At 48.7% G+C, this 24,216-nt stretch overlaps 1 protein-coding gene across 2 annotated transcripts in view; it reads left to right on the top strand.

Annotated features, from left to right (window-relative positions):
• The window catches only part of LOC144738050 (uncharacterized), a 478,363-nt gene that overhangs the window by 429,380 nt on the left and 24,767 nt on the right, over nucleotides 1-24,216 (top strand). Inside the window, exons 2-8 of one of the 2 annotated variants that reach the window (XM_078620950.1) lie at nucleotides 3,414-3,539; nucleotides 4,860-5,249; nucleotides 8,157-8,266; nucleotides 11,504-11,565; nucleotides 19,076-19,212; nucleotides 19,704-19,759; nucleotides 23,297-23,488. The exons of the other annotated variant lie outside the window; for it this stretch is intronic. Coding sequence (XP_078477076.1) covers nucleotides 3,414-3,539; nucleotides 4,860-5,249; nucleotides 8,157-8,266; nucleotides 11,504-11,565; nucleotides 19,076-19,212; nucleotides 19,704-19,759; nucleotides 23,297-23,488 — 1,073 coding nt within the window. The remainder of the gene's footprint in view (nucleotides 1-3,413; nucleotides 3,540-4,859; nucleotides 5,250-8,156; nucleotides 8,267-11,503; nucleotides 11,566-19,075; nucleotides 19,213-19,703; nucleotides 19,760-23,296; nucleotides 23,489-24,216) is intronic. 2 annotated transcript variants of the gene reach the window in all.

Genomic DNA, 24,216 nt, shown 5'->3' with positions numbered 1-24,216 from the left:
CTCCACAACAGCAGGAACAATTAGAAAATAACACTTACTACCCAGGAACAGACATCGTGTTACATAGAGTTGTAATTACGTAACACGTGTTTGTTCTGGTGGTAGGTCGTGTCGCTACGGTTCTCTGCGGTGGGTTACGGCGTCTTTGTAACGATGACGACGGCATCGTGAGTGAGTGAGTGTGTGAGAGAGTGAGTGAGTGTGTGAGTGAGTGAGTGTGTGAGTGTGTGAGTGAGTGATTGTGTGAGTGAGTGAGTGTGTGAGTGAGTGTATGAGTGAGTGTGTGTGAGTGTGTGTATGAGTGAGTGATTGTATAAGGGAGTGAGTGTGTGAGTGAGTGAGTGTATGAGTGAGTGTGTGAGTGAGTGAGTGTATGAGTGAGTGAGTGTGTGAGTGAGTGAGTGTGAGTGAGTGAGTGAGTGTGTGAGTGAGTGTGTGAGTGAGTGTGTGAGTGAGTGTGTGTGTGAGTGAGTGTATGAGTGAGTGTATGAGTGAGTGTATGAGTGAGTGAGTGAGTGTGTAAGGGAGTGAGTGTGTGAGTGAGTGTATGAGTGAGTGTATGAGTGAGTGAGTGTATGAGTGAGTGTATGAGTGAGTGAGTGTGCGGTGCTGCAGATGTGACGACTGCTACTCCTACGCCTCTAACACTGGTCAACACACTTTTTCTGGCATAAGGAATTCCAACGGTTTTAAGGTGATTTTGGGGTGCCGATTCCAAATCTGGCATCAGTTTTTGTCTATCACATCAGGTTTTTGAGATATCAAACATTGCATTTTCAATAAAGACTGCTGAAGAAAAATATTAAATAAAGGTGGATATCTACATAAAATTATATTATAAACACACTATCCTAAAAATACAGCACCATATTTTAACACTAAAGCAGTCACTGACTCGCAACAACTTGCAATCATAAGTGACAGGGTTAATATCGGGTAAAATCAATGAAAATTGGGTATGCCGATATATAACAAGTATAACCCGTAAAAACAAAGTTTTTCACTATAAATCCTTTATATGCGTGGCGGCTAGAGTCCTCTCGTCCTCTGGCTTGAGATGGCTGCCACCTATGGGTCAGATGATTGCATGGCAGCATTAAGCAATTGGTCATTGAATATAATATTTTTGTCCTAAAAAGTGTAAAATTTTGGAAAAAAATTCACGAACATTAATTGTCACCAAAACGAGTCTGTGTGGAAAATGTCAGCTCGATTGGATCACTGGAAGTGGGTTAAAAAACGACCGAAAGATTTGCACGGTCCTAAGCAAGCAAGCAAGTGAACTTAATATAAAGGATTTAAAAATGAGATGTGATAGAGTAAATCTGAGATCAGATTTGGAATCAGCACCCTGAAATTAGTCTAAAACAGCTGCAAAATTCCAGGCCAGAAAAAAATGTTGTTTTTCTTGACCAGTGTAATCTATCTTCTATCTATCTTCTTTCTTTCTATATATATAAACGTAAAAAATTGTGGGTTTGTGTTTTGGTCGCTCGCTTGGCTCTCCAACGGTGGGGTGTACGTGAAAAGAAAATAGCCAGGCACCACACCGTAAGCCCCGCGGTGAGCAAGCGCTATTCCTTTTTGACATCCGTCAACTTTAAATGAGTTTAATTAGCGATTTAGTGCACATTTTGTGCGCTGCGCCATTATTTATTTATATATGACGCGTGCACGAACGTACCAACTCACGCGCCTTTGGTGGGGGGGACGGCCCATGCCAAGTCGGACGCCTTCGCTAGGAGTGAGGGGGACATTTTCTTTCGCGTTAAAAATGTTATAAAAATACACTAAACGCTGATGTAAATTATTCACTGTGTGATGTCCCCCCCCCCACCCCGATGCGTGCAGTTACTAATATAGACAGTCGCTAGATGTAGCCGGTACCACCACAGTCGGTATGCACTGCTGTAATCATAGCAGGTACCACCACAGTCAGTATGTACTGCTGTAATCATAGCAGGTACCACCACAGTCAGTATGTACTGCTGTAATCATAGCAGGTACCACCACAGTCAGTATGCACTGCTGTAATCATAGCAGGTACCACCACAGTCAGTATGCACTGCTGTAATCATAGCAGGTACCACCACAGTCAGTATGTACTGCTGTAATCATAGCAGGTACCACCACAATCAGTATGCACTGCTGTAATCATAGCAGGTACCACCACAGTCAGTATGTACTGCTGTAATCATAGCAGGTACCACCACAGTCAGTATGCACTGCTGTAATCATAGCAGGTACTACCACAGTCAGTATGCACTGCTGTAATCATAGCAGGTACCACCACAGTCAGTATGTACTGCTGTAATCATAGCAGGTACCACCACAGTCAGTATGCACTGCTGTAATCATAGCAGGTACCACCACAGTCAGTATGCACTGCTGTAATCATAGCAGGTACCACCACAGTCAGTATGTACTGCTGTAATCATAGCAGGTACCACCACAGTCAGTACGCACTACTGTTACATTTTGAAATATTTTCAGACCCGGGCAACGCCGGGTACTTCCTGCTAGTCTGAAATAAAATAAAAACCGAGCCCGCGCACACACGGGTTACGGGATTCCGCGGTGAACGGGACGCTCGCCCATCCACCCCTGCGACTTGGAGGTGTCTCGGAAACAGGGGAAAGGGTGATTCTACCCTTCTTAGTGGGCGCCGCGGTGGTTAGGATATGTTAACTAACTCGCCTGGTACGCAGGAGGTCATGGTTTTAATCCCGGACCCTAACGCCACGGTGGCTAGGATATGTTGACTACCTCGCCTGGTACGCAGGAGGTCGTGGTTTTAATCCCAGACCCTAACGCCATGGTGGCTAGGAGATGTTGGCTACCTCGCCTGGTAAGCAGGAGGTCGTGGTTTTAATCCCGGACCCTAACGCCATGGTGGCTAGGAGATGTTGACTACCTCGCGTGGTACACAGGAGGTCGTGGTTTTAATCCCGCACCCTAACGCCACGGTGGCTAGGAGATGTTAACTACCTCGCCTGGTACACAGGAGGTCGTGGGTCGATCCTGGACCCTATTGCCACGGTGGCTAGGAGATGTTAACTACCTCGCCTGGTATACAGGAGGTCGTGGGTCGATCCCAACCCTGACGCCTACTGCTGTATATTTGGAGTTTGCGTGTCTCTCTCCCTCTCCCCGTGGTTCCTGTGCATTCTTCTCCGAGTCATTCGGTTTTTCCCCTACACATTTGAGAATCAACATCGCCATGCGTTGAGAGCATTCGGCTGCCGCTGTAAAATTCCACGCAGTGATGTCGGCCACTTGGTTGAGCTTTCGTGCGCGATGAGCCAGGTCGCTTCTGAAAAATAACTACCTAGCTCGGTGGGGACCTTACGCATGGTTAGATAACATCTGTCTGCCTGTCCGTCTGTCTCTCCGTCTCTCCGTCTGGTCTCCAGACACTACGTCGTTCAAGACCGAGGCGAGCATGCAGATCGAGACGGATGCTCCCATCGGCGGGAACTGCTCGTTTGAATTCATCGTCAGCGAACAGAATGTCACCAGCAGCGTCACGGTGCTCAGCTGTGAGTATCATGGCTACGGCCTGCGCGTGTGTGTACACGTGTGTGAGTGTGTGATCACTAAACTACGTGGAAATGAATCTAAGCTCGTGCCCGAGGCACCAGACGGACAGGCATCCATGACGTCTCCTGGCCAAACCCCTTTTGGCAGAGCCAGGGGACTGAATCGTTACCCTCGGGGCTCCTCCAGAAACAACTAGAAAACACTGCGGGTGGCCACGTGGAATGTTCGAACGCTCACTGCGGAGGAGAGGCTGCCACTCCTCTGTCGGGAGCTGGACCGGTACCGCCTGGATATCTGTGGCATTCAGGAGGTCTGGTGGACCGGCTCTGGCTCCAGCCACCATGAGGGTGGTCAGTCCTCTACTCGGGGCAGGAGAATGCCAAACAAAGGGGAGTGGCTTTTCTGAATAAAACAATCGAGGGGGTGTGGGAACGCAGTGGTGAGGTGTGGGAAGCTGTAAGCTCCAGGCTACTTTGGGCTGTACTCCCCATTTACTGGAGGTGAGGAATGGTGTCGGTGGTGGTTGTTTATGCACCCCACCGAAGATGAACATCAGTGGATGGATGCAGGCAAGGCCGATGAGTCCAAATGGCTTCAATGACCTCCAGTCAAAGGTGCTAGCTAAAGTGGCCCCTTGGGAAAGTTTCATCTTGTTGGGTGATTTTAATGCCCAAGTACTTCATATTCTGCATATGTAGTTGCCACTGGTTCTACACGTTATGCAGATGTAGATGCCATTGGTTGTTCACGTTCTGCAGATGTAGATGCAACTGGTTCTTCACGTTCTGCAGATGTAGATGCCACTAGTTCTTCACGTTCTGCAGATGTAGATGCCACTAGTTTTTCACGTTCTGCAGATGTAGATGCCACTGTTTCTTCACGTTCTGTATATGCCACTGGTTCTTCACGTTCTGTAGATGTAGATGCCACTGGTTCTTCATCTTCTGTTGATGTAGATGCCACTGGTTCTTCACGTTCTGTAGATGTAGATGCCACTAGTTCTTCACGTTCTGCAGATGTAAATGTCACTGGTTCTTCACGTTGAACCTACGTCTCTCGTTCCGAACAGCTGAAACTGGACGTATGGGAACACAGTTTTTTGGTGTCTCTGAAAGTTTGTAAGTTGAACGTTCGCAAGTAGAGGTGGTCCTCCGTATCAGCCAGACAAGACAATGCCCCCCACAATGCAACAGTAACGGCCCGCGACCGCCACCATAATGTTCCTCTCGTCATCACCTCGTCCCACCCCCCTCCTCTCCCTCCCCCCACTCCCCTCCTTCTCACCCCTCCCCCCCCCCCCCCCACCGATCTCTCGCCAGGGTGCGGGTTGGACGGTACTCAGATGCGTTGCCACTGCGGCCCCGGCTTGCTGTGGAGTGCCGCTGCCTGCCGCCAGGTGGGAGCGTGCGATGACGTCACCGCGTCTGGCCCCTCCCCCTCGCCTGGCTCCGCCCCTTTCTCCTACTCCGGCTCCGGCTTTTTCCCTTCCTGCACGTGCATCAAGGGGTTGCCGCCCGATGGGGTGCAGTGCGTGTCTCGCCCCGAGCTTCTGCCATCGTGCACGACCGCCAACCCCACCGATGCCACTACCGTCCTAAACGCTACTGCGACCTCTGCGGCAGCCCTGAACACCACTGCGACTACCGTCCTGAGCACAACGATGGCAACTGGCGGTTCGAATCAAACGAACAGCCCCTACGCGCCGCAAGGTGAGCGAGGGAGGTGGCACTTGCGGTGGCTCTCGCAGGCAGCGAAACGGGGGCATTTGGGTCCATTCTCGACTTGGAATTACTTTTGTGAGTCTGGAGTTTGTGTGATCTCACCCATGTGTCTACAGAGTGAGCAAGTGAGTGGAGTTTGAATTATCTCCAACTGTTTTGCAGAGTGAGTGAGTGGAGTTTGTATGACCTCCCCCTGTGTCTACAGAGTGAGTGAGTGGTGTTTGTATGATCTCCCCCTGTTGTATGGAGTGAGTGAGTGGAGTTTGTATGATCTCCCCCTGTTCTACAGAGTTAGTGGTGTTTGTAAGATCTCCTCCTATTCTACAGAGTGAGTGGAGTGGAGTGGAGTTTGTATGATCTCCCCCTGTCCCACAGAGTGAGTGAGTGGAGTTTGTGTGATCTCCCCCTGTTCTACAGAGTGAGTGAGTGGAGTTTGTGTGGTCTCCCCCTGTTCTACAGAGCGAGTGAGTGGAGTTTGTATGATCTCCCCCTGTACTACAGAGTGAGTGAGTGGAGATTGTATGATCTCCCCCTGTTCTACAGAGTGAGTGAGTGGAGTTTGTATGATCTCCCCCTGTTCTACAGAGTTAGTAAGTGTAGTTTGTATGATCTCCCACTGAGCTACAGAGTGAGTGAGTGAAGTTTGTATGATCTCCCACTGTTCTACAGAGTGAGTGAGTGGAGTTTGTGTGATCTCCCCCTGTTCTACAGAGCGAGTGAGTGGAGTTTGTGTGATCTCCCCCTGTTCTACAGAGCGAGTGAGTGGAGTTTGTATGATCTCCCCCTGTTCTACAGAGTGAGTGAGTGGAGTTTGTATGATCTTTCCCTGTTCCACAGAGTGAGTGAGTGGAGTTTGTATGATCTCCCCCTGTTCTACAGAATTAGTAACTGGAGTTTGTATGATCTCCCACTGTGCTACAGAGTGAGTGAGTGAAGTTTGTATGATCTCTCACTGTTCTATAGAGTGAGTGAGTCGAGTTTGTATGATCTCCCCCTGTTCTACAGAGTGAGAGAGTGGAGTGGAGTTTGTATGGTCTCCCCCTGTTCTACAGAGTGAGTGAGTAGAGTTTGTATGATCTTCCCCTGTTGTACAGAGTGAGTGAGTGGAGTTTGTATGATCTCCCCCTGTTCTACAGAGTGAGTGAGTGGAGTGGAGTTTGTATGGTCTCCCCCTGTTCTACAGAGTGAGTGAGTAGAGTTTGTATGATCTTCCCCTGTTGTACAGAGTGAGTGAGTGCAGTTTGTATGATCTCCCCCTGTTCTACAGAGTGAGTGAGTGGAGTTTGTATGATCTCCCCCTGTTCTACAGAGTGAGTGAGTGGAGTGGAGTTTGTATGGTCTCCCCCTGTTCTACAGAGTGAGTGAGTGCAGTTTGTATGATCTCCCCCTGTTCTACAGAGTGAGTGAGTGGAGTTTGTATGATCTCCCCCTGTTCTACAGAGTGAGTGAGTGAGTGCAGTTTGTATGATCTCCCCCTGTTCTACAGAGTGAGTGAGTGGAGTTTGTATGATCTCCCCCTGTTCTACAGAGTGAGTGAGTGGAGTTTGTATGATCTCCCCCTGTTCTACAGAGTGAGTGAGTGGAGTTTGTATGATCTCCCCCTGTTCTACAGAGTGAGTGAGTGGAGTGGAGTTTGTATGGTCTCCCCCTGTTCTACAGAGTGAGTGAGTGCAGTTTGTATGATCTCCCCCTGTTCTACAGAGTGAGTGAGTAGAGTTTGTATGATCTTCCCCTGTTGTACAGAGTGAGTGAGTGGAGTTTGTATGATCTCCCCCTGTTCTACAGAGTGAGTGAGTGGAGTTTGTATGATCTCCCCCTGTTCTACAGAGTGAGTGAGTGGAGTGGAGTTTGTATGGTCTCCCCCTGTTCTACAGAGTGAGTGAGTGGAGTTTGTATGATCTCCCCCTGTTCTACAGAGTGAGTGAGTGGAGTGGAGTTTGTATGGTCCCCCCCTGTTCTACAGAGTGAGTGAGTAGAGTTTGTATGATCTCCCCCTGTTCTACAGAGTGAGTGAGTGGAGTGGAGTTTGTATGGTCTCCCCCTGTTCTACAGAGTGAGTGAGTGAGTGCAGTTTGTATGATCTCCCCCTGTTCTACAGAGTGAGTGCGTGGAGTGCAGTTTGTATGATCTCCCCCTGTTCTACAGAGTGAGTGAGTAGAGTTTGTATGATCTTCCCCTGTTGTACAGAGTGAGTGAGTGGAGTTTGTATGATCTCCCCCTGTTCTACAGAGTGAGTGAGTGGAGTTTGTATGATCTCCCCCTGTTCTACAGAGTGAGTGAGTGAGTGCAGTTTGTATGATCTCCCCCTGTTCTACAGAGTGAGTGCGTGGAGTGCAGTTTGTATGATCTCCCCCTGTTCTACAGAGTGAGTGAGTGAGTGCAGTTTGTATGATCTCCCCCTGTTCTACAGAGTGAGTGAGTGGAGTTTGTACGTGTGGAAGAGTATGTGTATGTGCGTATGTATGAGTTGGTGAGTGAGTGGGAATCCGTGGGGCAGTGGTTAGCGCTACGAACCTAGTAAGAGACCCAAGTTTGATTCCCGCTCATGGCCAACACCGCCAGTGACGATTATCTGAACCGGTCGTGGGCCTTCCCTAGGTCGACTCAGCCTCAAATGAGTACCTGGTGCGGTGTGTAAACATCGTCGCTAGGGAGACAAAAGCGACCGAGTGTAGTTGCTGGCTACCCATGCCCTCATGTGCTGTTCCGGCCTTCATAGGTACTCGCTAACAACACTTGCCCCAACAGTCTGTTAGAGGATATCCGGGGGGATCTTTGTTTATCTTCGAGTGTGTCTGTGTGTGTGTCTGTTCCGCTACTCAGTACCACTAACAGCACTTTCCCCTACAGTCTGGTAGAGGCTATAAGGGTAATCTTTGTCTTTGTCTCCCACAGACCTCAAGGTGGTCCCAGTGACGCTGACAATCAATGAAGTCTTCAACTCTGCCCTGAGTGACCCAAACTCGACGGAGTACAGGGAAATGTCCGAGAGACTCCTACCCATCGTAAGACATCTCACAACGACGAAGTATAAACTCACTTCACTTGTCGTTTCACCAGAACCAAACAAGCCCACAGAGACCCATACTTATAGAGACTCACAAAGACCCATACTCATAGAGACCCATACTCACAGAGACCCATACAGGCCCACAGAGACCCATACTCATAGAGACCCATACAGACCCACTGAGACCCAAACTCATAGAGACCCATACAGACCCACAGAGACTCATGCTCATAGAGACCCATACAAACCCACAGAGACCCGTACTCATAGAGACCCTCAGAGACAAATACTCACAGAGACCCATACAGACCTACAGAGACAAATACTCACAGAGACCCATAGAGACCCACAGAGACTCATGCTCAGAGAGACCCACACAGACCCACAGAGACCTGTACTCCGAGAGACACATACAGACCCACGGAGACCCGTACTCAGAGACTCATAGAAACCCACAGAGACCCACAGAGACCCGTACTCATGGAGACCTATAGAGACCCACAGAGACCCATACTAATAGAGACCCATAGAGACCCACAGAGACCCGTATTCATAGAGACCCATACAGACCCACTGAGACCCATACTCATAGAGACCCACAGAGACCCATACTCGCAGAAACCCATACAGACCCACAGAGACCTATACTCATAGATACCCATACAGACCCACAGAGACCCATACTCATAGAGAACCATACAGACCCACAGAGACCCATACTCATACAAAACCATGATAAAGACCCATAGACACCCATCCTCACAGAGACCCATAGAACCACAGAGACCCATACAGTCCCACAGCGACCCATACTCATAGAGACCCATACAGACCCACAGAGACCCATACTCATAGAGAACTATGATAAAGACCCACAGAGATACATAGAGAGAGACCCATACTCATCCAGAAACATAACGACACTACACTAAAATTGACACTATAGACCACACTACTCTACGATACACTACAAACTATACACTACACACTATACACCACTCTACGATACACTACACACTATACACTACACACTATACACTACACACTATACACTACACATTATACACTACACACGATACACTACAAACTATACACTACACACTATACACCACTCTACGATGCACTACACACTATACACTACACACTATACACTACACACTATACACTACACACTATACACTACACACGATACACTACACAAGATACACTACTCTACGATACACTACACACTATACACTACACAAGATACACTACACATTATACACTACTCTACGATACACTACACACTATACACTACACACTATACACTACACACGATACACTACACACTCTACACCACTCTACGATGCACTACACACTATACACTACACACTATACACTACACACTATACACTACACACGATACACTACACAAGATACACTACACAAGATACACTACACACTATACATTACTCTACGATTGACTACACACTATACTCTACACACTATACACTACACACTATACACTACACACGATACACTAGACACTATACACTACACACGATACACTACACAAGATACACAACACACTATACACTACTTTACGATACACTATACACTATACACTGCACACTATACACTACACAATATACACTACACACTACACAAGATACAAAAACACTGTACACTACACACTATACACTACACACGATACACTACACATGATACACTACACACTATACACTACTCTACGATACACTATACACTACACTACTATACACTGCACTACAATACACTATACAACAAGAACAACCGCCATTCGCCACTAAGTGACGGTGACGTCACCACGACGCTTGTGCCAGGCCATGTGCACCTTGAGGCCACGTGAAGTGTCGAACGCCCGCTGACAGGAGGTCACGGGGCAGACCCAGCAGGTGCCACGGGTCGACTGACTGAGATGACTGAGACGACTGGCTGATGCACCACCTGTGCCCCCTACTGTGCCAACTTGCTGTGCTTTAGGCACCCGGCGCTCCGCTCGTTGTTGTGAGCGTCGCTCCTCCGCCCTCCGTTGTTGTTGGAGGGCGACTGCCTCCAACTGCCCAGTAGCGTCCTTCACGAGCCTTCTCCACAGAGTCCGATCTTGACACCGCTGGTACCAGTCATCGGCAAGTCCACTCAGCTCCACATCCTCCTGTACCACATCACTCCATCTCTTCTCTAGCCCGTGCCGCGTCCATTTAGCCCCCTCGATCAGGCCGAACAAAAGCTGTCTAGGCATGCGGTGGCTGGGCATGCGGGCTACATGGCTCAGCCAACGCAGCCTTGCCTGCCGGAGAAGCTCACCGATGGGACTTTACACAACACTATACATGACACGACACTAAACGACTATATACTACTATACACTACACTATACACTAGAATACACTCCACCACTAGAGACCACTCTACACTATACACACTCTACCACACTATAAGCTACAATACACTATACACTCCACTATAAATCACACTACACAATATACTACACTATACATGACACGAATGTACACTACACTGTTCTATACTACACGACTCTATTAAGCACTACACTTTACAATACACTACACTATTATGCACTACACTATACACCAAACTACACTATACACTACAATATACATTACACTATACACTACACTACACTATACACTACACTACACACCACACACTACACTATACACTACACTATACACGACAATATACACTACACACCACACACTATACTATACACTACATTACAGTATACACTACACCACAATACACTCCACCCTACACTATACACTACACTACAGTATACACTACACCACTATACACTCCACCATACACGACACACTACACAGCACACTATACACTTCACATCACACTACAATATACACTACACACCACAAACTTAACTACACTATACACTACACCACTATACACTCCACCATACACTACACACTACACACCACACACTACACTATACACCACACACTACACTATACACCACAAACTACACTATACACTACACTATACAGTACACCATAACCGACGAGAGAACCTTGCCTGACCTCCCTCTCATCATCTGCGATGGCCTCTCCCCGTGACCCCACCGGGCACATTTTGTGTTCTTGTGGGTCTGTGACAACGATAATGAAATAAACGATTGTTTGTTGACACGCCTCTCCCCCCCCCCACTACTCCCACCCACCCCCCCCCCCACGTTCCACAGCTCACCAGCTCCTATCAGAGCCTCGGATCTCGGTTCGTGGAAGTGGGGATCTTACATTTCCGGTGAGGACGGCTCAAACTCGCACCATAGACTCTGCACTGCCCTTAGACTCAACACTGCACCATAGACTCAACACTGCACCGTAGACTCAACACTGCACCATAGACTCAACACTGCACCGTAGACTCAACACTGCACCATAGACGCAAGACTGCACCATAGACTCAGCACTGCACCATAGACTCAACACTGCACCATAGACTCAACACTGCACCATAGACTCAACACTGCACCATAAACTCAACACTGCACCATAGACTCAACACTGCACCATAGACTCAGCACTGCACCGTAGACGCAACACTGCACCATAGACGCAGGACTGCACCATAGACTCAGCACTGCACCATAGACTCAACACTGCACCGTAGACTCAACACTTCACCATAGACTCAACACTGCACCATAGACTCAGCACTGCACCAGAGACTCAACACTGCACCATAGACTCAGCACTGCACCATAGACTCAGCACTGCACCATAGACCCAACACTGCACCATAGACTCAGCACTGCACCATAGACTCAACACTGCACCATAGACTCAACACTGCACCATAGACTCAGCACTGCACCATAGACTCAACACTGCACCATAGACTCAGCACTGCACCATAGACTCAACACTGAACCATAGACTCAGCACTGCACCATAGACTCAACACTGCACCATAGACTCAACACTGCACCATAGACTCAGCACTGCACCATAGACTCAACACTGCACCATAGACTCAGCACTGCACCATAGACTCAGCACTGCACCATAGACTCAACACTGCCCATAGACTCAGCACTGCACCATAGACTCAACACTGCACCATAGACTCAACACTGCACCATAGACTCAGCCCTGCACCATAGACTCAACACTGCACCATAGACTCAGCACTGCACCATAGACTCAACATTGCACCATAGACTCAACACTGCCCATAGACTCAACACTGCACCATAGACTCTGCACTGCCCATAGACTCAACAATGCACCATAGACTCAACACTGCCCATAAACTCAACACTGCACCATAGACTCTGCACTGCCCATAGACTCAACACTGCCCATAGACTCAACACTGCCCATAGACTCAACACTGCACCATAGACTCTGCACTGCCCATAGACTCAACACTGCACCATAGACTCAACACTGCCCATAGACTCAACACTGCACCATAGACTCTGCAATGCCCATAGACTCAACACTGCACCATAGACTCAACACTGCACGGTAGACTCATCACTGCACCACAGACTCAGCACTGCACCATAGACTCAACACTGCACCATAGACTCAACACTGCACCATAGACTGAACACTGCCGATAGACTCAACACTGCACTGTAGACTCAACACTGCACCGTAGACTCATCACTGCACCACAGACTGAACACTGGCCATAGACTCAACACTGCACCATAGACTCTGCACTGCACCATAGACTCAACACTGACCATAGACTCAACACTGCACCATAGACTCAACACTGCACCATAGACTCTGCACTGCACCATAGACTCAACACTGCACCATAGACTCAGTACTGCACCATAGACTCAACACCACCCATAGACTCAACACTGCACCATAGACTCAACACTGCACCATAGACTCAACACTGCACCATAGACTCAACACTGTCCATAGACTCAACATTGCGCCCTAGACTCAACACTGCACCGTAGACTCATCACTGCACCGTAGATTCATCACTGCACCACAGACTCAGCACTGCACCATAGACTCAACACTGCACCGTAGACTCAACACTGCACCATAGACTCAACACTGCACCATAGACTCAACACTGCACCATAGACTCAACACTGCACCGTAGACTCAACACTGCACCATAGACTCAACACTGCACAATAGACTCAGCACTGCACCCTAGACTCAACACTGCACCATAGACTCAACACTGCACCGTAGACTCAACACTGCACCATAGACTCAACACTGCCCATAGACTCAACACTGCACCATACACTCAGTACTGTACCATAGACTCTGCACTGCACCATAGACTCAACACTGGCCATAGACTCAACACTGCACAATAGACTCAACACTGCCCATTGACTCAACACTGCACCATAGACTGAACACTGCCGATAGACTCAAAACTGCACTGTAGACTCAACACTGCACCGTAGACTCATCACTGCACCGTAGATTCATCACTGCACCACAGACTCAGCACTGCACCATAGACTCAACACTGCACCGTAGACTCAACACTGCACCATAGACTCAACACTGCACCATAGACTCAACACTGCACCATAGACTCAACACTGCACCGTAGACTCAACACTGCACCATAGACTCAACACTGCACAATAGACTCAGCACTGCACCCTAGACTCAACACTGCACCATAGACTCAACACTGCACCGTAGACTCAACACTGCACCATAGACTCAACACTGCCCATAGACTCAACACTGCACCATACACTCAGTACTGTACCATAGACTCTGCACTGCACCATAGACTCAACACTGGCCATAGACTCAACACTGCACAATAGACTCAACACTGCCCATTGACTCAACACTGCACCATAGACTGAACACTGCCGATAGACTCAAAACTGCACTGTAGACTCAACACTGTACCGTAGACTCAACACTGCACTGTAGACTCAACACTGCACCGTAGACTCATCACTGCACCACAGACTCAGCACTGCACCATAGACTCAACACTGCACCATAGACTCAACACTGCACCATAGACTCAACACTGCACCATAGACGCAACACTGCACCATAGACTCAACACTGCACCATAGACGCAACACTGCACCATAGACTCAGCACTGCACCATAGACTCAACACTGCACCATAGACTCAACACTGCACCATAGACTCAACACTGCACCATAGACGCAACACTGCACCATAGACTCAACACTGCACCATAGACGCAACACTGCACCATAGACTCAGCACTGCACCATAGACTCAACACTGCACCATAGACGCAACACTGCACCATAGACTCAGCACTGCACCATAGACTCAACACTGCACCATAGACTCAGCACTGCACCATAGACTCAACACTACACCATAGACTCAACACTACACCATAGACTTAACACTGCCCAAAGACTCAACACTGCACCATAGACTCTGCACTGCACCATAGACTCATCACTGCACCATAGACTCAACACTGCCCCATAGATTCAACACTGCCCATAGACTCAACACTGCACCATAGACTCTGCACTGCACCATAGACTCAGCACTGCACCATAGACTGAACACTGCACCGTAGACTCAACACTGCACCGTAGATTCATCACTGCACCACAGACTCAGCACTGCACCATAGACTCAACACTGCACCGTAGACTCAACACTGCACCATAGACTCAACACTGCACCATAGACTCAACACTGCACCATAGACTCAACACTGCACCGTAGACTCAACACTGCACCATAGACTCAACACTGCACAATAGACTCAGCACTGCACCCTAGACTCAACACTGCACCATAGACTCAACACTGCACCGTAGACTCAACACTGCACCATAGACTCAACACTGCCCATAGACTCAACACTGCACCATACACTCAGTACTGTACCATAGACTCTGCACTGCACCATAGACTCAACACTGGCCATAGACTCAACACTGCACAATAGACTCAACACTGCCCATTGACTCAACACTGCACCATAGACTGAACACTGCCGATAGACTCAAAACTGCACTGTAGACTCAACACTGTACCGTAGACTCAACACTGCACTGTAGACTCAACACTGCACCGTAGACTCATCACTGCACCACAGACTCAGCACTGCACCATAGACTCAACACTGCACCATAGACTCAACACTGCACCATAGACTCAACACTGCACCATAGACGCAACACTGCACCATAGACTCAACACTGCACCATAGACGCAACACTGCACCATAGACTCAGCACTGCACCATAGACTCAACACTGCACCATAGACTCAACACTGCACCATAGACTCAACACTGCACCATAGACGCAACACTGCACCATAGACTCAACACTGCACCATAGACGCAACACTGCACCATAGACTCAGCACTGCACCATAGACTCAACACTGCACCATAGACGCAACACTGCACCATAGACTCAGCACTGCACCATAGACTCAACACTGCACCATAGACTCAGCACTGCACCATAGACTCAACACTACACCATAGACTCAACACTACACCATAGACTTAACACTGCCCAAAGACTCAACACTGCACCATAGACTCTGCACTGCACCATAGACTCATCACTGCACCATAGACTCAACACTGCCCCATAGATTCAACACTGCCCATAGACTCAACACTGCACCATAGACTCTGCACTGCACCATAGACTCAGCACTGCACCATAGACTGAACACTGCACCGTAGACTCAACACTGCACCGTAGACTCATCACTGCACCACAGACTCATGACTGCACCATAGACTCAACACTGCACCATAGACTCAGCACTGCACCATAGACTCAGCACTGCCCATATACTCAACACTGCACCATAGACTCAACACTGCACCACAGACTCAGCACTGCGCAATAGACTCAACACTGCATCATAGACTCAGCACTGCACCACAGACTCAACACTGCACCATAGACTCAGCACTGCACCATAGACTCAACACTACACCATAGACTCAACAATGCACCATATAATCAACACTGCACCATAGACTCAACACTGTACCATAGACTCAACACTGCTCCATAGACTCAGAACTGCACCATAGACTCAGCACTGCACCGTAGACTCAACACTGCACCATAGACTCAACACTGCACCATATACTCAACACTGCACCGTAGACTCAACACTGCACCGTAGACTCAACACTGCACCGCAGACTCAACACTGCACCATAGACTCAACACTGCACTATAGATTCAACACTGCACCATAGACTCAACACTGCACCATAGACTCAACACTGCACCATAGACTTTAGCACTGCACCATAGACTCAACACTGCACCATATACTCAACACTGCACCATAGACTCAACACTGCACCATAGACTCAACACTGCACCGTAGACTCAACACTGCACCGTAGACTCAACACTGCACCATAGACTCAACACTGCACCGTAGACTCAACACTGCACCATAGACTCAACACTGCCCATAGACTCAACACTGCACCATAGACTGAACACTGCTGATAGACTCAAAACTGCACTGTAGACTCAACACTGCACCGTAGACTCAACACTGCACTGTAGACTCAACACTGCACGGTAGACTCATCACTGCACCACAGACTCAGCACTGCACCATAGACTCAGCACTGCTCATAGACTCAGCACTGCTCATAGACTAAGCACTGCACCACAGACTCAGCACTGCACCATAGACTCAACACTGCACCGTAGACTCAACACTGCACCATAGACTCAACACTGCACCATAGACTCAACACTGCACCGTAGACTCAACACTGCACCGTAGACTCAACACTGCACCATAGACTCAACACTGCACCGTAGACTCAACACTGCACCATAGACTCAACACTGCCCATAGACTCAACACTGCACCATAGACTGAACACTGCCGATAGACTCAAAACTGCACTGTAGACTCAACACTGCACCGTAGACTCAACACTGCACTGTAGACTCAACACTGCACGGTAGACTCATCACTGCACCACAGACTCAGCACTGCACCATAGACTCAACACTGCACCATAGACTCAACACTGCACCATAGACTCAACACTGCACCATAGACGCAACACTGCACCATAGACTCAACACTGCACCATAGACTCAACACTGCACCATAGACTTTAGCACTGCACCATAGACTCAACACTGCACCATAGACTCAACATTGCACCATAGACTCAACACTGCACCATAGACTCAACACTGCACCATAAACTCAACACTGCACCACAGACTCAACACTGCACCATAGACTCAACACTGCACCATAGACTCAACACTGCACCATAGACTTAACACTGCACCGTAGACTCAACACTGCACCATAGACTCAACACTGCACCATAGACTCAGCACTGCACCATAGACTCAGCACTGCACCATAGACTCAGCACTGCCCATAGACTCAGCACTGCACCATAGACTCAGCACTGCACCATAGACTCAACACTGCACCATAGACTCAACACTGCACCGTAGACTCAACACTGCACCGTAGATTCAACACTGCACCATAGACTCAACACTGCCCATAGACTCAACACTACACCATAGACTCAACACTGGACCGTAGACTCAACACTGCACCATAGACTCAGCACTGCACCATAGCCTCAACACTGCACCATAAACTCAACACTGCACCATAGACTCAGCATTGAGACCCAACACTGCCCACAGACTTAGCACTGCACCATAGACTCAGCACTGCACCATAGACTCAACACTGCACCATACACTCAACACTGCACCATAGACTCAACACTGCACCATAGACTCAGCACTGCACCATAGACTCAACACTGCACCATAGACTCAGCATTTAGACCCAACACTGCCCATAGACTCAGCACTGCACCATAGACTCAACACTGCACCATAAAGCCAACACTGCACCATACACTCAGCACTGCCCCATAGACTCACATATTTAACCACTCACCCACTCACCTAATCGCACGCTCACTCATTCACTCATTCACTAATAGGTTGGTGGGTGAATCCACCAACCAACCCAATCACCCACTCGCTCACCTTCCTATCTACTACGCCACTCAATCAACCGCTCACCTACTAACCCACTCACTCACCCAATCACTCACTCACCCACCCACTCAACCAATCACTCACCCACCCAGCCACTCACTCACCCATTCACTCAATCACCCACTTACTCTATCACACGTTCAATCACTCTCTCACTCACTTACCAACTCGCCCACTCACTATCCCACTCACTAACTAACACATTCACTAACTCAATAACCCATCCAGCCATTAACTAACTCACTCGCGACTCACTCAACCGCTCACCTACTAACCCACTCAATCCCCCAATCACTCACTCACCCACCCACTCAACCAATCACCCACCCACCTGCCTACTCACTCACCCACCTACTCGCCCGACCAACTAACCCACTCACCCACTCACCTACTCACCCACCTACCCACTCACCCACTCACCTACACACCCACCCACTCACCCACCTATCCACTCACTCACTAACCCATTCATTGACCCACTCACTCACTCACCCACCTACACGCTCACTAACCCACTAATTCACCCACTCACTCACCCCCCTACTCACTCACTCACCCACCCACCCACCCACTCACTCACCCACCTACACACTCACTAACTCACTCACACACCCACTCTCTCACCCACCTACCCACTCACTAACCCACCTACCCACTCACTAACCACTCACTCACCCACCCACCCACTCACCCACCCACTCACCCACTCCCCGCATGTCTCTCTCTCCCCACCGTTGCAGGCCCGGCAGTGTCCTGGCATCCGCGAACGTGAGTGGCTACAGCCTCATCAACTCCGAGGTCACCACCTTGACCTCCTTTGCCATTGACGCTTTGATAGCGGCTGGAGTTCCAGTCGTCCGGGACTTTACCATCAACGGTACGTGTTGAGAGATGGGGAGGGTGGGTTATGAGATGTTGACTACCTCGCCTGGTATACAGGAGGTCATTGATTCGATCCCGAACTCTGATGCTTACCATTTCTAAAAGATGTTGACTACCTCGCCTGGTATACAGGAGGTCGTGGGTTCGATCCCGGACCCTGATGCTTACCATGGCTAGGAGATGTTGACTACATCGCCTGGTGCACAGGAAGTCGTGGGTTTGATCGCGGACCCCTAACGTCACCGTGGCTAGGAGATGTTTACTACCTCGCCTGGTGCACAGGAGGTCGTGGGCTTGATCCCGGACCCAAACGCCACGGTGGCCAGTAGATGTTGACTACCTCGCCTGGCGCACAGGAGGTCATGGGTTCGATCGCGGACGCTGGCGCCCATCGTGGCCAGGAGATGTTGACTACCTCGCCTGGTATGCAGGAGGTCGTGGGTTCGATCCCAATCCTGACCCTGTCCCATTGATGACCGTCCACAGGTACCACCACTACCGTCACCACTGAGAGGCTTAATGAAATCTTAAATCAAACGATGGTGAGTATCATTACCACCACCACCATCATCATCATCATCACCACCACCACCACCACCATCATCATCATCATCACCACCACCACCACCATCATCATCACTGCCATCAACACCACCATCATCAACATCATCACTCGCACCACTATCACCATCATCATCATCATCATCACCACCACCACCACCACCATCATCATCATCATCATCACCACCACCACCACCACCATCATCATCACTGCCATCAACACCACCACCATCATCATCACCACCACCACCATCATCATCATCATCACCACCACCACCATCATCATCACTGCCATCAACACCACCATCACCATCATCAACATCGTCACTCGCACCACCATAACCATCATCACCACCATTATCACCATCACCACCATCACCATCTTCACCATCACCAACAACAACAATGGCCTCGCCATTCACCACTAATTGACGGTGACGTCACCACGGCGCCTATGCCAGGCTAGGTGCACTTTGAGGCCACGTAAAGTGTCAAAGGCTCGCTGCTGACAGGAGGTCACGGGGCAGACCCAGGTGCCACGCGTCGACTAACCGAGATGACTGGCTGATGCACCACCAGTGCCGCCTATCGTGCCAACTTGCTGTGATTTAGCTACCCGGCACTCCGCTCGTTGTTGTGAGCGTCGCTCCTCCGCCCTCCGTTGTTGTTGGAGGGCGACTGCCTCCAACTGCCCAGTAGCAGCGTCCTTCACGAACCTCCTCCACAGAGGTCGATCTTGACACCGCTGGTACCAGTCATTGGCAAGTCCACTCAGCTCCCCGTCCTTTTGTACCACATCATTCCATCTCTTCTCCAGCCCGTGTCGTGCCCGTTTTACCCACTCTATACAGCCAAACAAAAGCTGTTTAGGCATGCGGTGGCTGGGCATGCGGGCTACAAGACCCAGCCAACGCAGCCTTGCCTGCCGGAGGAGCTCACTGATGGGAATGTGTCCAGATCTTTCAAGGATTTGTGAGCCCCTCACACAATCCAGCCTGCAGGTTAAACCCAGGATGGATCGTGCGCATGCCAGACTGAAAGTATATAACCGTCACAGATGCTCCATTAGGGGGGTCCACGTTTCGCAAGCGTAGAGAAGGGAGGGAATGACCGTGGCCGAGAAGACCTCAAGCTTCGTGTGGCGCGACAGACCAGGTAGCTTCCACACAGCGCTACGCAACCGATTAAAATATATTGCCGCTCGACTGATTCGGAGTGAGACCTCTGCTGTTAAACCGGAGCCGGTCATGAGCACACTGCCAAGGTATGGGAAACTGTCCATTCTCTCCACAACTGCCCCATCACCAATTGAGAGTTGTGGATGTGGAGTGTCCGATGGCATAAAATGCCCAAGCAGGTGCTTAGAATTTGGTGGGGCTGATAGTAAGGCCCCACCTCTTATTGGCACGCTCCAGGTTCAGCAGCAGCGCCTACAACTCCTCCTCTGAGTGAGCAGCAATTACCAGATCATCGGCATACATAACGTGGTTGACCAATATGGAGCCATCTCTGGACCGCAACCGGGCATCGATCAGCTTCCCAATGTATCTGTACCAGATAGAGATTCCTCCTGAACAGCCATAGAAGGCTTCGTGAACTACGTGGTCGAAAAATATGTAAAATAATGTGGAAGTCAGAGGACATCCCAGTCACACCCCAAACTTAACAGGTAAAGGCTCCGACTCCCGGCCACGTAGCTTTACCTGCGCCCGCTCACCATCATGAAGGTCCTTAATGAGTGTAAATGGAGAGTCAGGGACTCCAAAAGTATGAAGAAGAACACTAAATCCAAGCCGACTGATGGTATCATAGGCCTTGACCAGGTCATTAAAGCAGAGTTGTATGTCGTGTTGGAATTCCCTACACCTCTGCTGTATCAGACGGACATAAAATATGGTATCTGTGCAGGACCGCCCTTTCCTGCAACCACATTGGGGCTCCGCAAGCCCCTCCTCAGCGTGCCTGGCAAGGCGATGTTGAATAATCCTTGCCAGGACCTTTCACAACACACTGAGGAGTTAGATGCCCCTGTAGTTGTTACAGTCTGTGCAGTCCCCCTTCTTAAAGAGGGGGACCACCAGGACATCTTTCCAATCCTGTGGAACTTATCCAGTGGTCCAGACTGTTGTTATGATGTCATGTCGGGCAGGCTGCGCACAAACGCCACCCTCCCTCAGCATTTCGCTTGGGAGATCATCTCTGCCCGGTGCCTTTCCTGGTCTCAGACTCTGGATCGCCTTCAGTACTTGCTCAACAGATGGCACCTCAGCCAGCCACTCACAGGGGGTGACTTCTTCCAATATTTAAGGCACCGCAGCCTCAGTAGGGTCATCCCCACTTTGCCGCATGATGTTTTCCAGGCTGATGGGGTTTCCCCTCCCCCAAGACCTCGCAGAAATGCTCAGCAAAATCTGCAAACCTATTCATTTAGATGGGAGATCGGATCACCGTTCTTTCCCCTAATGATGGCGATAGGTGTGGCGCTGCAAGTTACTTTTTTGATGAAATTGAAGAGTGATTTGTGATCGTTGGCTGCTGAGGCAGACTCTAACTCCTCAGCAACCCGTTACCACCTCTCCTGCTCAAGAACCTCACTGCCGAGACCTAGACCACTATACTACACTATACACTACACTACTATACACTACTATACACTACACTATACACTACTATACACTACTATACACTACACTATACACTATTATACACTACACTATAAACTACACTACACTATAAACTACACTACTATACACTACACTATGGTACACTACACTCTACACTACTATACACTACACTATAAATTACACTATACACTACACTACTATACATTATACTATACACTACACTATACACTACACAATACACTATACACTACACTACTATACACTACACTACAAACTACACTACTATACACTGCACTACTATACACTACACTACTATACACTACACTATACACTACACTATAAACTACACTGTAAACTACACTACTATACACTACACTATAAGCTACACTATTATACACTACACTATACACTACACTACTATACAATATACACTACTATAAACTACACTATACACTACACTACACACTATACACTACACTATACACTACACTATACACTGCACTACTATACACTGCACTACTATACACTACACTACTATACACTACACTACTATACACTACACTATACACTACACTATAAACTACACTACTATACACTACACTATAAACTACACTATTATACACTACACTATACACTACACTACTATACACTATACTATACACTACACTACTATACACTACACTATACACTACACTACTATAAACTACACCATACACTACACTATACACGACACTACTATACACCACACTACTATACACTACACTATACACTACACTATACAATACTATACACTACACTATACACTACACTACTATACACTATACACTACTATAAACTACACTATACACTACACTAGACACTATACTGTATATGCATCTCTCACCTCCCCCACAGGATTTACAAAACCAGCCTAAGGAGGTGGTGGAGAGGCAGGTTCCCATCCTGCTGCAAAACCTCACCAAGCAGACGAACCCTGCAGGGGGCAGCCTCTCCCCCGACAACATCCGCTCTGCAAGCGAGGCGCTGCGTCTGATCACGATGGCGACGCAGAACAAGAGCATCGTCTTCGGCAAGCTGGTGGCGGAGGTGAGCCGTGGTGTAGTGTATAGTGTACTGCATAGTAGTGTAGTGTGTAGTGTATAGTGTAGTGTATAGTGTAGTGTAGAGTGTAGTGTGTAGTAGTCTAGTGTATAGTGTAGTGTATATTAGTGTATAGTGTAGTGTAGGGTATAGTATAGTGTATAGTGTAGTGTATAGTGTAGTGTAGAGTGTAGTGTAGTGTATAGTGTAGTGTAGTGGTTAACAGTGTAGTGTATTTTTCGATTTAAAGCTTTCGTGACTGCAGGGATTCATCTTCTTGGTTCTTTCAGTAAAGTCACGTAGAAGGGAAGTAATAAAATAATAAAATTAAAACATAATAAAATAATTCTCACAACGTTTCGGCCACAACACAAGCAGCCGTCCTCAGGTGAAGACCAAGTCTGTCGAGGCGACAGCGTCTAAATGAAACACCACCACGCTTGCAGCGTCTATTTAAGCTGGGTTGGAAGGGGGGGAAATGCGCCTTGACAAAAGAATCTGCATATCAAGAGGAATTTAGCATATTTATGGGAAATGCATGTGTAGTGGGTTCGAATTAGGTGCACACACGCAGCTTGGAGGCAACACTATTTATTAACGGTAAGTAATATAACACTGTACATGAGGTGGTGACCACCTTCCTCAACTCACTAACACTCTGGAACGCGACACAGACTGGACCAGGCAGGCAACGGGCTGCCTGGCCCAGGACGACGACTCGGGACTTGACGACC

Source organism: Lampetra planeri, chromosome 77 (genome assembly GCF_965212315.1).
Source record: "Lampetra planeri chromosome 77, kcLamPlan1.2.h2, whole genome shotgun sequence".
Taxonomy (NCBI): Eukaryota; Metazoa; Chordata; class Hyperoartia; order Petromyzontiformes; family Petromyzontidae; genus Lampetra; species Lampetra planeri.
Note: the sequence above shows the minus strand (reverse complement) of the source record. Positions and strands in the feature narration are given on the sequence as shown.